The following is a 13,668-nucleotide window of genomic DNA, read 5'->3' on the forward strand; positions in this document are numbered from 1 at the left end:
TATATTTTTCTATATCACGATGTTCGTTGTGGTATTGTCGTTTTTTTAGATCTTATTATTATAATAACAGATGACGGCAATTCATTAGCACTTATGTGCTTTGCATAGAAATACAGTGGGGCTAACTGTGTGATTTATTTATATACTCCTCTAATTAATTCACTTTATGCTGGCTTCTAATGGACGTAGCGCAGCATTTTAGCTTCCGCATTATGGCTGCAATATATGGACCTCGTATGGTTTTTCTTGTGATCTATGTTTACTCATGTCCAAAAGTAGCCATGCTCTTATTAAAATTGCTTTTATCTGTGATGCTAATGGAATTTCATCAAGTATGCTTTGGGTATCTTATAACTATCAACCCTGACCTGTATGGCTGTGCCAGTTTGCTGAAAGACCGTATTAGTTACATTGGCCAATGCAAACTGCATAAGGTTAATTAATTGGGCCCCATACAATTTGTATATTGTTCCATGAACAAATTAAATTTTAATTAATAGATCTTTGAATACTAATCATAATTTCCACAGTTGGATGTGTTTAAAAAAATGTTTCTGTTCTGAGATAATCTTATATATGTGTTCCTGGGACATGGTACAGGGATATGGTCTGATCAATACCACATTCCTGGGCAGGGGAATGCACAAAAGAGAGTATATAGACATTACAGCATGAGATCTTAACTGATTCTTTTTGTGAGATAAAACATTTCCCTGCCTGTTTTTAAGTAAAGAATTGCTGTCTTGTGGGTATACTGTCTTTTGTTTCCTCCCCTGCCCAGGAGATGTGGTAGGTTCAGACCAAAATTCTCACCAAGTAGTCAACACAAGGCCAAAGACACTAATCTATCATGTAAAGCAGAGGTCTGAAACACAGTCTACATTCTAGGCTACTTCATGTGGCTTGCAGGCACCGAAAACCTCTTGACAATTGCGGCTTAGTGGAGACCGTCGATGTCAGCACTTCAGGCCTTCGAGATCAGCACTTTAATTCAGTCTAATGTGCCTCTTTAGATGCACAGATAATTTAAATGTATTGCCATACAGAGACAACAAGCTCTCTACACCACAATGCCAATGCCAGCCACTGCCCAATCAGAGGTCAGCAGCTGATGTCAGCTTGACGGCATGGTGGCGCATAGCAGTAACATCATACGCCACTGCATCGGCATGCTGATATCAGCTGCTGGTCTCTGGCTGGCGACTCGCCTGGAATGGGCTGAAATCGTCACTGCAGGCCTGAAGTGAAGAAACGAGAATACCGAGGGTAGAAGACCAGAATGGGGACATTACTACAAGGAGATCAAGATGAAGACATTACTGCAAGATTGGGACCAGGATGGGGCATTACTACAAGATGAGGATCAGAATGGGGACATTACTACAATATGGGAACCTGAATGGAGATGATAGTACAAGATGTGGACTAGGTAGAGGGCATAACTGCATAACAGCTGAGGAGCAGGATGGGGACATTACTATGAGAAGAGGACAAGGTTGAACACATTACTACAAGGAGACCAGGATGGGACATTTCTACAGGATGGGGTAATTATTACTAGAAGATGAGGATGGAATAGGATGGGTATATTATGGCAAGATGGGGACCAGGATGGGTACATTACTACAAGATGGGGACCAAAATGGGGGCATTACTGCAAGATAGGGACCAGGATGGGGAATTACGATAAGATGGAGACATTACTACAGGAAGAGAATTAGGATGGGGGCATTACTACAAGATGGGAACCAGGATGAGGACATTACTGAAAAATAGGGACAAAGATAGACACATTACTACAAGAAGGGGACAAGGATGAGCACATTACTATAAGATGGAAACCATGATGGAGACATTACTATAATATGGGGACCTGGATAGAGACATTACTATAGATGAGGACCAGGATGGGGGCATTACTACAAGAAGGGGACCAGATGGGGCATTACTACAAGATGGGGACCTGTATGGGGACGTTACTCGAAGATGAGGCACATTACCACAAGATGGGGACCGGAACGAAGACTTTACTACAGGATGTGGGTTGCTACTACAAGATGAGGACCAGGATGGGGACATTACTACGAGAAGGGAATCAGGATGGAGTCATTACTACAACATGAGGGTCAGGATTTTGGACATAACTACAAGATGGGGACCAGGATGAGACACATAACTACAATATAGGAACCATGATGGTGACATAACTACATGATAGGGACCAGGATGGGGCACATTACTACAGGTAGGGACCAGGATGGGGAACATAACTAAAAGATAAGGAACAGAATGGAGAGACATTAATTCAAGATGCTGGCCAGAATTACTATATGGTGCTAATTTTAAGACAATATTAATGTATGTAGCCAATTGGAGGAATAAGTTTGTAAAAAAAAATTCAAAATAAGGCATGGAAAAATATTTCGCCACTAAAAACCAAAGTGAAGAAGAAAGTGCACTCTTGTTATCACCACATCCATAGGGACCCAAGCTATAAAACTGTAATATAACCGATATGATGAATGGGTTAAAAAAATGAAATAAAAACGGAATAAAATTATCATAAAGGTGTATAGAAAAAAATGTCACTTTGTCCTGCAAAGAATTCGGCCCCCCAAATTTATTTCTTTTTCTATGTGCGGCTCACAAACCTAGTTGAGTTTCAGACCCCTGATATAGAGGAAGCTAAAAAGGAAATAAATGGTTTCACATTCAACATGTAAGCCATGCAAAATGGCATTTAAAAAAAATGAAAATAAAGAATATTTAAAGTTACGATATTTAACATTCACAGATTTAGTGCTTTGTTGTATATCAGAAAGTATAATTGCACTAACTGTTCTAAATCTTAGGCCAAATTAGTTACTGGTACCTCTTGGAACAATATGTAAGAAGGAAAAAAAATATCCATGACATTGAGCTGAAAATATACACTGCTTTACTGCTATACTTAAATAAGTGTCCATAATTTAATCATAGGAGAGGAAGAAGTTTGGACCATTAGGATGGAACATCTGCTATGAATTTAATGACAGTGACAGAGAGTGCGCTTTACTCAATCTAAACCTATACTGTCAGGAAGGAAAAATACCATGGGATGCCCTGACCTACATAACAGGTAAACTAGGTTTGACTTGACACTTCTTAGCTCTAAGTTATACTTTGCTATACTTACTCAACATTTAAGTGAATCTGTCAGTAAGATCAACCCATCAAAACTGTTTATATCAGCATGCATGTCTTTGAAATGTAATTCCATCAACACCTTTGTATCTTGTATCTGTTGCTGCATTCCCAAGAAATCAGCGTTTTAGTTTATATGCAAATGAGCTGTTAAGAGATCAGACCATGGCATTAAAGTTAACAAGCCATTACCTCCTCAGGTTGTTTTGTTAACCAGCCCCAGTCTTTTGAGCCTGCCTATCAGACCTTAGATGTCAGGCCAGGAAATAGGATAGGGAGCTATCGATCAAGCTAAAGAAGCTGGTGATGGGAACCTCTTTGGGAAGCTGTGGCTTTTTAATTGCTTTGTCACATCCAAAGTATTTAATGCTTCATTTGCATATTAATGCAAATGATAATTTCTCAGGAATGTAACAAATTATTGAAGATCTAAAGGTGTGAATGGAGTTACATATAAAAAAATCTGTATGCTCATACATGTAATTGGAGGGAGTTGATCTATCAGACAGATTCCCATTAAAGTATTTGTAGCTATACCTATATTTCACTTTGGCAATACAATAAGTTGGTCCCCTAAAAATAAAAATCACCGCTTTGTACCTAGTGTGTCATTGTATCATTCGTGAAGACAACCAAAGAGAATGGTTTTCACTGGGGGTTAAACCAGCATTATTTGATGTAGTGTGTTCCAAAAAAAATTAAAATAAAAAACCCTGCCTCCTCTGGAAATGCTTTGTGTATGGCTGTCTGTATGTGGGCGGAGACCCAAACTGCTTAATCAGTAACTTCCAATGTGGTTGAGACTCGAACTGCCCAATCAGTGACTTCCAATGTGGTTCAGGTCAAGTTCGGGTGCAGAACTTTATCTTAAGTCCGGCTGAACCCACCGAAACAGAGCTTCCACAGGTCCGCTCATCTCTATCCACGAGGAGAAAGAAGCAATTTCTCTAGTAAGATATATTACAAAGCTTCATATGGAATAAAAGTTAAAATAATAGTATTCTTTAACATTTATGGCATAAGGGCACTTTACATGCAGGGACATCGCTAGCGATGTTGCTGCCGATCGCACCCGCCCACGTCGTTTGTGCGTCACGGGCAAATCGCTGTTCGTGGTGCACAATATCGCTAGTCCCCGTCACACATACTTACCTGCCTAGCGACGTCACTGTGGCCAGCGAACTGCCTCCTATCTAAGGGGGCAGTTTGTGCGGCGTCACAGCAACGTCACGCGGCAGCCGTCCAATAGAAGCGGAGGGGCGGAGAGCAGCCGAAAGAGACGCCCACCTCGTTGCCGGAGGACGCAGGTAAGGTGTTGTTCTTCGTTCCTGGGGTGTGTCACGTAGCGATGTGTGCTGCCTCAGGAACGATGAACAACCTGCATCCAGCACCATCAACGATATTTGGGATTAGATCAACGATCAACGATAAGGTGAGTATTTTTGATCGTTAGCGGTCGTTCGTGAATTTCACACGCAACAACGTCACTAACGAGGCCAGATGTGCATCACGAATTCCGTGACCCCCAACGACATCTCGCTAGCGATGTCGTTGCGTGTAAAGCGGCCTATATACTCAGGATATGCCAGATTTGCCTAATCTTTGTGAGTTCCACATCCGCAGGGGGAACAGAGGTTCTGTGATCTTCTCTCCTCTTTACATTGGATGTTTTTCCTGTAGAAGTGAATAGTCATCATCTGAATTAATATATGTAGCCAGTTCTCCATTCTCTTGTATTGGGAAAGTGGTCAGCATGAATTTAGGAATCTTGATCAGGGCCCTGTTCTTCCAGTAGGGAAAGGTGCCACAGCAAAATTGGCCATAAATATTGCAGATAGGAATACATGCGGGACATCATGATTTGTCTTGATTAAAATAAATATATAAATAAATTAATAATATAAAATAAATTTATATATCTTCAGTCACATTATTTCATTGTTTAGAATGTATGAGTTTTTAGAGTCAATCACTTCAAACAGTCTTGAGTTATATAAAAGGTTATATTAGAAATATGTTTTTTTTTGTTTTGTTAGTGACACATAGAATGGAAGTTGAAATGTATGCATGCTGTTTTCTTGCCACTTTCTGCCAGTACGTGTTACCACGCATGTCCTTTGGGCATAAATATGAATAGCGCATCTGTCGAGCTGTAAGAAATTACTATTGAAAGACTAAACAAAGAAATCCACACATGGCATTTAACTGAAGCATGATGCTATCTATTCTAGGAGAAATAACATATGGAGGTAGAGTAACTGATGCATGGGACCAAAGATGTTTGAGAACAATTCTAAGAAGGTTCTTTTCTCCTGAGACTCTTGAAGACAATTATGTTTATTCTAGCTCTGGTAAGTAAAATATCATATCTATTTCTCATTCAAATACTGTCTATCCATCAATGCTTTGTATTTTTTGGAAAAATCTGATGGAAGCAAAGTGACAATACAAATTTTCTAGCTCATCTTTCAATTAGGAGCTCCCAGAAGCATCATGAATATGTTCTTCCCAATCTAGTAATTATACTCTCCACGCATTAATGCTCTTCTAGTCAGTATCTAAAGAAATAAAATATCTGCAGAAGCTACAGCTTTAAAATTAATAATAAAAATATATTTTAATGTTTGTGTACAATTGTTTAACTGAAAACTATAAGATTTGATGTACTCACACATCATGATCAGATAGGGGTTTCCGACCGATGATGTATAGGTTCGTCGATGAGATTGTGCGGGGGTACAGGAGCTGTGCAGGAACGATCACTGCTGGGAGCTTGATGCAAGTGTTGGCTGTTTAACTCCCTAAATGTCATGGTCAATAGCAATTGTAGAATTCAGTAGGCAGGGCGAGGGAGTGTGCTCCCTCTCCCATGTAGTCAACACCCCCATAATATATTCGCGGGCTGCTGATCATCGCCATGACAATCGAAAATCAAATAAGGATCTCAGGGTTTGCTGGCTACAGGTGCCTGTTAGACCAGGCAAGGAGCATTGTCTAAAAGACGTTTAGTCAGTGTCACACTGACAGGTGTAATGTAAATGTATTACAATACTTATGAATTGCAAAACATTATATCAGAGATCAGAGTAATAAAAGTTAAATTCCAATTTAAAGACTAAGTAGAAAAGTGACATTTTTTTTTAAAAATATAAAAAATAAAGAACAAAAAAAATGAAAAATATTATACCAATAAATACAGATATTTATGTAAGAACAAAAATAAACAAAAAAGTACACATATTTGGTATCGCCATGTCCAGAACAACCTGTAGCAAACATTTTAAAAAATAAAAAACGTGGTAAAAAAAATGATGCTTTTTCATCATACCAACCCCAAAAATTAGAATAATACGCGATAAAAAAATCACATGGAAATAAAAATAGGGTTTCTAAAAATGCGATCACTGGGCAGTAATGGGTTGTCATGACAGCTCAGGGTCAGCTGATGACCCTCAGCACTGTCACAACTCACTTCATGTGAATGTTGGCAGAGCATCACTTATCATCTGGGACCCACAGCTATTATGCTGTAACTATCAATATCAACTAATATTTCTGCTGTTATCAACTATTTTGCTACTATACCGCAATGCTTTCTTTATCGGCCTCCTGATGAACCATAACGGAGAAACGTGTTGAGGTGATACATTAGTAACCGAAATAAGTGAGTGATGCGTACTAAACCCTTTTGACTTCCCTGGTATCATCATTATTGTGCCTCTGCCAGGGTGTTTATTTTTTGTCTTTTGCACTGATTCACTTTATCTCAAATAGGCACTAGCACCTTCTTCTGGCAGGGATGTATAGGAAAATTCAGGGACAGTTAATGGTGAGTGGGGGCACAATATCGTGATTTAGGGTGCCAAACTCTGCTGTCAGGTAGTGCACAAGAGGGAGATCAATATACAGTTAGGTCCAGAAATATTTGGACAGTGACACAAGTTTTGTTATTTTAGCTGTTTACAAAAACATGTTCAGAAATACAATTATATATATAATATGGGCTGAAAGTGCACACTCCCAGCTGCAATATGAGAGTTTTCACATCCAAATCGGAGAAAGGGTTTAGGAATCATAGCTCTGTAATGCATAGCCTCCTCTTTTTCAAGGGACCAAAAGTAATTGGACAAGGGACTCTAAGGGCTGCAATTAACTCTGAAGGCGTCTCCCTCGTTAACCTGTAATCAATGAAGTAGTTAAAAGGTCTGGGGTTGATTACAGGTGTTTGGTTTTGCATTTGGAAGTTGTTGCTGTGACCAGACAACATGCGGTCTAAGGAACTCTCAATTGAGGTGAAGCAGAACATCCTGAGGCTGAAAAAAAAGAAAAAATCCATCAGAGAGATAGCAGACATGCTTGGAGTAGCAAAATCAACAGTCGGGTACATTCTGAGAAAAAAGGAATTGACTGGTGAGCTTGGGAACTCAAAAAGGCCTGGGCGTCCACGGATGACAACAGTGGTGAATGATCGCCGCATACTTTCTTTGGTGAAGAAGAACCCGTTCACAACATCAACTGAAGTCCAGAACACTCTCAGTGAAGTAGGTGTATCTGTCTCTAAGTCAACAGTAAAGAGAAGACTCCATGAAAGTAAATACAAAGGGTTCACATCTAGATGCAAACCATTCATCAATTCCAAAAATAGACAGGCCAGAATTAAATTTGCTGAAAAACACCTCATGAAGCCAGCTCAGTTCTGGAAAAGTATTCTATGGACAGATGAGACAAAGATCAACCTGTACCAGAATGATGGGAAGAAAAAAGTTTGGAGAAGAAAGGGAACGGCACATGATCCAAGGCACACCACATCCTCTGTAAAACATGGTGGAGGCAACGTGATGGCATGGGCATGCATGGCTTTCAATGGCACTGGGTCACTTGTGTTTATTGATGACATAACAGCAGACAAGAGTAGCCGGATGAATTCTGAAGTGTACCGGGATATACTTTCAGCCCAGATTCAGCCAAATGTCGCAAAGTTGATCAGACGGCGCTTCATAGTACAGATGGACAATGACCCCAAGCATACAGCCAAAGCTACCCAGGAGTTCATGAGTGCAAAAAAGTGGAACATTCTGCAATGGCCAAGTCAATCATCAGATCTTAACCCAATTGAGCATGCATTTCACTTGCTAAAATCCAGACTTAAGACGGAAAGACCCACAAACAAGCAAGACCTGAAGGCTGCGGCTGTAAAGGCCTGGCAAAGCATTAAGAAGGAGGAAACCCAGCGTTTGGTGATGTCCATGGGTTCCAGACTTAAGGCAGTGATTGCCTCCAAAGGATTCGCAACAAAATATTGAAAATAAAAATATTTTGTTTGGGTTTGGTTTATTTGTCCAATTACTTTTGACCTCCTAAAATGTGGAGTGTTTGTAAAGAAATGTGTACAATTCCTACAATTTCTATCAGATATTTTTGTTCAAACCTTCAAATTAAACGTTACAATCTGCACTTGAATTCTGTTGTAGAGGTTTCATTTCAAATCCAATGTGGTGGCATGCAGAGCCCAACTCGCGAAAATTGTGTCACTGTCCAAATATTTCTGGACCTAACTGTATAAGGTATAGTAACGCTCCCTATTCTGTGCACTTAGCAGGTTTTTAGAATACTTTTTGATGTAGGTTATTTTAATACATTTAATAAAATATTGCTCTTTAAAGGGCTTTTCATGTGCTTTGAAAACTTATTGGCCCTTGATGTGTATTGCTTTTTGTCTTCAGAGCGCTGGCATTCACAGGAACACAGGATTTCTGCTGACCAGAGGGATGTTGAAGCATTGCTCTGATCAGCAGAAGCGATCGGACAATGCAGGGATAAAATATGTACAGCAGCACCCCAAAAAGTTAAAATATGCAAACATGAAACATAGAAATTTTGGCACTGCTGTTGGAAAAAATTAGATACTTGTTTTACAAATTGGAAAATTCTTGTAAGCCCAACAGCCAGCGACAAAGCATACCTCTCTTGATCGGGACCCTATCCTAATACACCTCTATCCTGGTTAAAAAACCTACAAGTAATTGGCAGTTAGGATCCAGCTAAATGAAAGCGCTCTGGCTGAAGGAAGGAGTGCTCAGTCAGAAAGGAATGGAATACTAATATAAAAAGACTGCACAGCACATCCACTAGGTGTGAACAGGTTCACACTGAAAATCCAACAAAGTTCCAAAAATATGTACGGCAGCACTCTGAAAAGATAAAATGTGTAAACATTGAATATAGGAATTTTGGCACTGCATTTGTGCTACTGGGAAAAATTGAGATTCTTGTTTTACAAATTGGACAATTCGTGTATGCTCTACAGCCAACAACAAGGCGTACCTCTTTTTGTCAGGACCCTATCCTAATACACCTCTATTCAGGTTAAAAAAAACTACAAGTAATGGGCAGGTACAATCCTGCTAAATGAAAACACTCTGGCTGAAGGACAGAGTGCTCAGTCAGAAAGTAATGGAATACTAATATAAAAAGACTGACCAGCACATCCACTAGGAATTTTGGCACTGCATTACTGCTATTGGAAAAATAAGATACTTGGTTGACAAAATCAGAGTGCTGCTGTACATATTTTTGTAACTTTGTTGAATTTTCAGTGTTTACCTGTTTACATCTAATTGATGTGCTGGTCAGTATTTTTATATTAATGCAGACATAAAATCTGCTTCTAGTAAAATCAATAAAAATTGTTTTTAAAAATATGAAAAAAAACCAAAATAGAATCACCCCCTTTTGCTGCATTGAAGACAATATTTTTTTTTAAAAAAAATCCATATATTTGGTATCAAAATGCCCAATCTATCAAAATATAAGATTAATTAAACTGATTGGTATAGGGCATAGCAAGAACATAAATCAAAACACAACACCTGAATGACACTTTTTTGGTCACCGCAACATTGCATTAAAATGCAATAGCAATGTACTCAAAAATGGTATAATTAGAAATGTCAGCTCAAGATAAAAAAAAATAAGCCATCACTGAGACCCAGATCCCGAAAAATGAGAACACTATGGGTCTTGGAAAATGGTTCCAAAAGCGCAATTCTTACTTTTCACCAACTTCTGAATTGTTTTCAACACTATACATGTTTGGTATCTACGAACTTGTACTGACCTAGGGAATCATAATACCAGGTCAGTTTTCCCATATAGTGAACATGGTAAATAAAAAAAACCCAAAACAATCACAGAGTTGCACCTTTTTTCAACTTCACAGAATTTTTTCCCCACTTTCCAGTGTAATATGAGACAGAATGAATGGCGTGAATCACAATTACAACACATCTCTGCAAAAGAAAACCCTCATATGGCTATATTGACGAAAAATTAAAAAAGTTATAGCTATTGGAAGAGGGGAAGGAAAAACTATAACGAAAAATGGAAAATCGCCCACAGGTGAAGAGGTTAAAAGATATAGGTTGACCTAATTTTGATCAGAATAATTAATTGTTGACTGGCCTGGTGAAACAATTGTCCTTTTGCAACAATGGATGTCACAGCAGCGTGGTGTCTGGCCCGCTGCTGTGACATCTGTGGAGACACGGGGCTCAGTGGGCGCTCTCGTCCACTAAAACCCGACGCCTTTAGAAAGACAGCGTGGCTCAGGGCTCATCCCAACTGAACGCCGGCCTCCCTAACCGTGGGCGTAACACTACTCAGACAACACAGGGTGAGGGAACCACAATAATTAGACTTTATTGGATCCCCAAACAATTAACGGCACATAACACATAACCAGCAAAACACACAAATGTAACAGGCAACAGAGTCTCACCCTTCCGCTGGCTCACCAGGGATTTAGAATGTCCATGCCTCACAGGTTCCAAGCTGTCTGAGGTCTGCAAAGTCTGTCACACGTGACTGAACTGTCCCAACCTGCGTGTCCTCCTTAGGTAGTCCTGGTTTGATGTTGCAATCCTGGCAGCCGGAGTCGAAATCCCTAGGCTGTGGATATGGTCTCCAACCGGATCCGGAGTCCCTAGATTGAAGCCATAAGATGTCCTGATCCTCTAGTCAGCTCCAAAGAGCTTAGACTGAATCCATCAACCATCAACAACCCCTGGTGGCTTAAAGAAGTCCTTTTTATAGCCACAACCTTCCCCTTGGATACACTGCGTCCTCATCGATTGGTTGGACAAGATTGCTTCTCCCATTGGAGGAATTTCAAGCTGCATGGACAATGCTCATTTAAATGATGTGCTTAGAAAGGCTGAGGGTGTACATGTAAACTGGGAGTCACTGACTAGACAATGGCTACTAAGGTAAGTACATTATCAATACACAACTACAATACAATGGTTACTGGAAATGTCTGGAGAACAATACGTCTAGCTTTCAGTGGCCAACACAATTACATTGAGTCAACAAGAGTCTTGTAAAAACAATGAGGGACTTCTCCCCCATCTATAGACAATCTATCATGCTGTCTGGCTGGATTTTAAGAAACGTTAACCCATGAGAGTCCATGTCGTCACATTCCTCCCCCTTCTTAATATTAGCCAGACATGATAGGCTTCCGATCATCCTTCTCCTCTTGACGGCATTGTCCTTTTTAATGGTGAGGTCAGCAACAGAGGCTTGCATCTATACACCTCCCCCTGATTACCTCCCCCAAGTTGAGCAGCCATATTGTGGACAAGCACTAAGGTGGGTCCATGAGTTGGGCCTGCACAAATCTCCCACTATCAATCCTCCCCCAGTCAACAGCCACAGTGTGGTTAGGCTTACTCACAGTTCTTGGCTCAGAAGTGGATGATGGAGACCGGGAATGCAAACCATCTCTGGAAAAGATGTTAGAAAGATCCACATCAGGGTCCTGCTTGGCTTGGAGGTGGGTGACGGCTGCTTCAAACTGACTGGATAGTCCTTGTCCTAGGTCATTCTCCAAATTGACTGGTGTGAGCAGGTAATTCACAAGCCCCACTTTCCCTTCCCTTTGAGTGGTATCTAAAACAACAGGCTTGGTGGGGCCATCTATGAACCCCACTTCAACTTCCTCCTGGCTAGTCCCCGAAACAACAGGTCTGGGGAGGCTGTCCATAAACTCCACATCAGCCTTGCTCTGATTAGTCTCCACAATGACAGGTGTGGGGAGGCTGTTCACAAGTCTCACATCAACCTCTCCCTGGTCCTTTCCCGAAATAACTGGTGTGGGGACGGTGTCCATAAGCTCCACATCAGCCTTGCTCTGATTAGTCTCCACAATGACAGGTGTGGGGAGGCTGTTCACAAGTCTCACATCAACCTCTCCCTGGTCCTTTCCCGAAATAACTGGTGTGGGGATGGTGTCCATAAGCTCCACATCAGCCTTGCTCTGGCCAGTCTCCACAATGACAGGTATGGGGAGGCTGTTCAGAATCCCCACATCGATCACTTCCTGGTTGGTCCCCAAAATACCAGGTGTGGGGAGGCTGTCCTCAAGCTCCACCTCGACCTCTCCCTGGTCGGTTTTTAGGTCCAACTGCACACATGCCAGAGGGACGTCTGAGCGCTGGCCCTTAGCCAGGGAGATGGATAATTGGGAATCTGGTAAAGGGTCTTCTGGGGAAACAATAACTGGGCTTACCAGAGTGATGGAAGATCCAATGTCTCGAAGTCCCTGAGCCTGTATATCACCGACCTTGACCGTCTGGATGTGGGGATGGAGGTTGGCTGGTGTACGGTGTCCGGCCTGCCGTAGGGTGTGGACTGGATAAACCACTTCCTCAGCTATTGGTGTTTCTTGGGAGTAGCATTCCTCCGGTCTCGTTGGTTCATCTCGGCATATGTTGACTGGTTGGAGTGGCAGATGGGCTCCAAGCATGCGGCCTCGGTTTTGGAGACAATCTTTATCTATATGTCCATTGCGCCCACATGTATAACAGCGCCATAGATTGGGCGAGTCACAGGCCCTGTTTGTAGTCCTTTGTTTTGGCGCAACTTCTGCTGGGTAGCGGGACCATCCTTCTCGACCGGCTGGTGTTAGCAGTACGGCAGCTGGAATCCCATAAACATATTCCAGAACATAAGCCCTCTCTTCTCTTGAGGATCTAGGCCCCAATGCTTCCAACAACGCTGTGGCTTGGGCCATTTTGGACAAAGTTGATTCCCGATTGTCACTGGATCCATGATGTGGCACATAGTTTAAATCCTGTGGGTCAATATCGGCGGGATCCTCATAGTCCTCTGCATCATTCTGGGCATCCCAACGGACTAATTTCTGGATCAAGCCTGACCGAGTCTCAGCGTTCCAGTAGATAATCTTTCGCCTCTGGCACAGATCCTGTAGCATCCATTTACTGCAGCGGTCGTATCTCCTCTCTTGTCCTTGTCCCATGGCTGAGCTGGTGGGGTTGGACATGGCAGCGTCCGAAACCTGAATGCCTCCCCTATGGCCTGCTGGGTATGCTTATGTGCCTCCCTGGTTGTTGAGCCCTGGACGGTGTCCGAAAACACCAGTCCACTGCAGCTCCCCTGGGTAAACCAGGCTGAGTAGTATCCCAC

General features: G+C 41.5%; 1 protein-coding gene across 1 annotated transcript in view; it reads left to right on the plus strand.

Moving 5' to 3' along the window:
• The window catches only part of DNAH6 (dynein axonemal heavy chain 6), a 596,499-nt gene that overhangs the window by 488,065 nt on the left and 94,766 nt on the right, over positions 1-13,668 (plus strand). Inside the window, exons 68-69 of the mRNA XM_075352201.1 lie at positions 2,980-3,118; positions 5,415-5,534. Coding sequence (XP_075208316.1) covers positions 2,980-3,118; positions 5,415-5,534 — 259 coding nt within the window. The remainder of the gene's footprint in view (positions 1-2,979; positions 3,119-5,414; positions 5,535-13,668) is intronic.

This window comes from Anomaloglossus baeobatrachus, chromosome 1, assembly GCF_048569485.1.
Source record: "Anomaloglossus baeobatrachus isolate aAnoBae1 chromosome 1, aAnoBae1.hap1, whole genome shotgun sequence".
Classification (NCBI taxonomy): Eukaryota; Metazoa; Chordata; class Amphibia; order Anura; family Aromobatidae; genus Anomaloglossus; species Anomaloglossus baeobatrachus.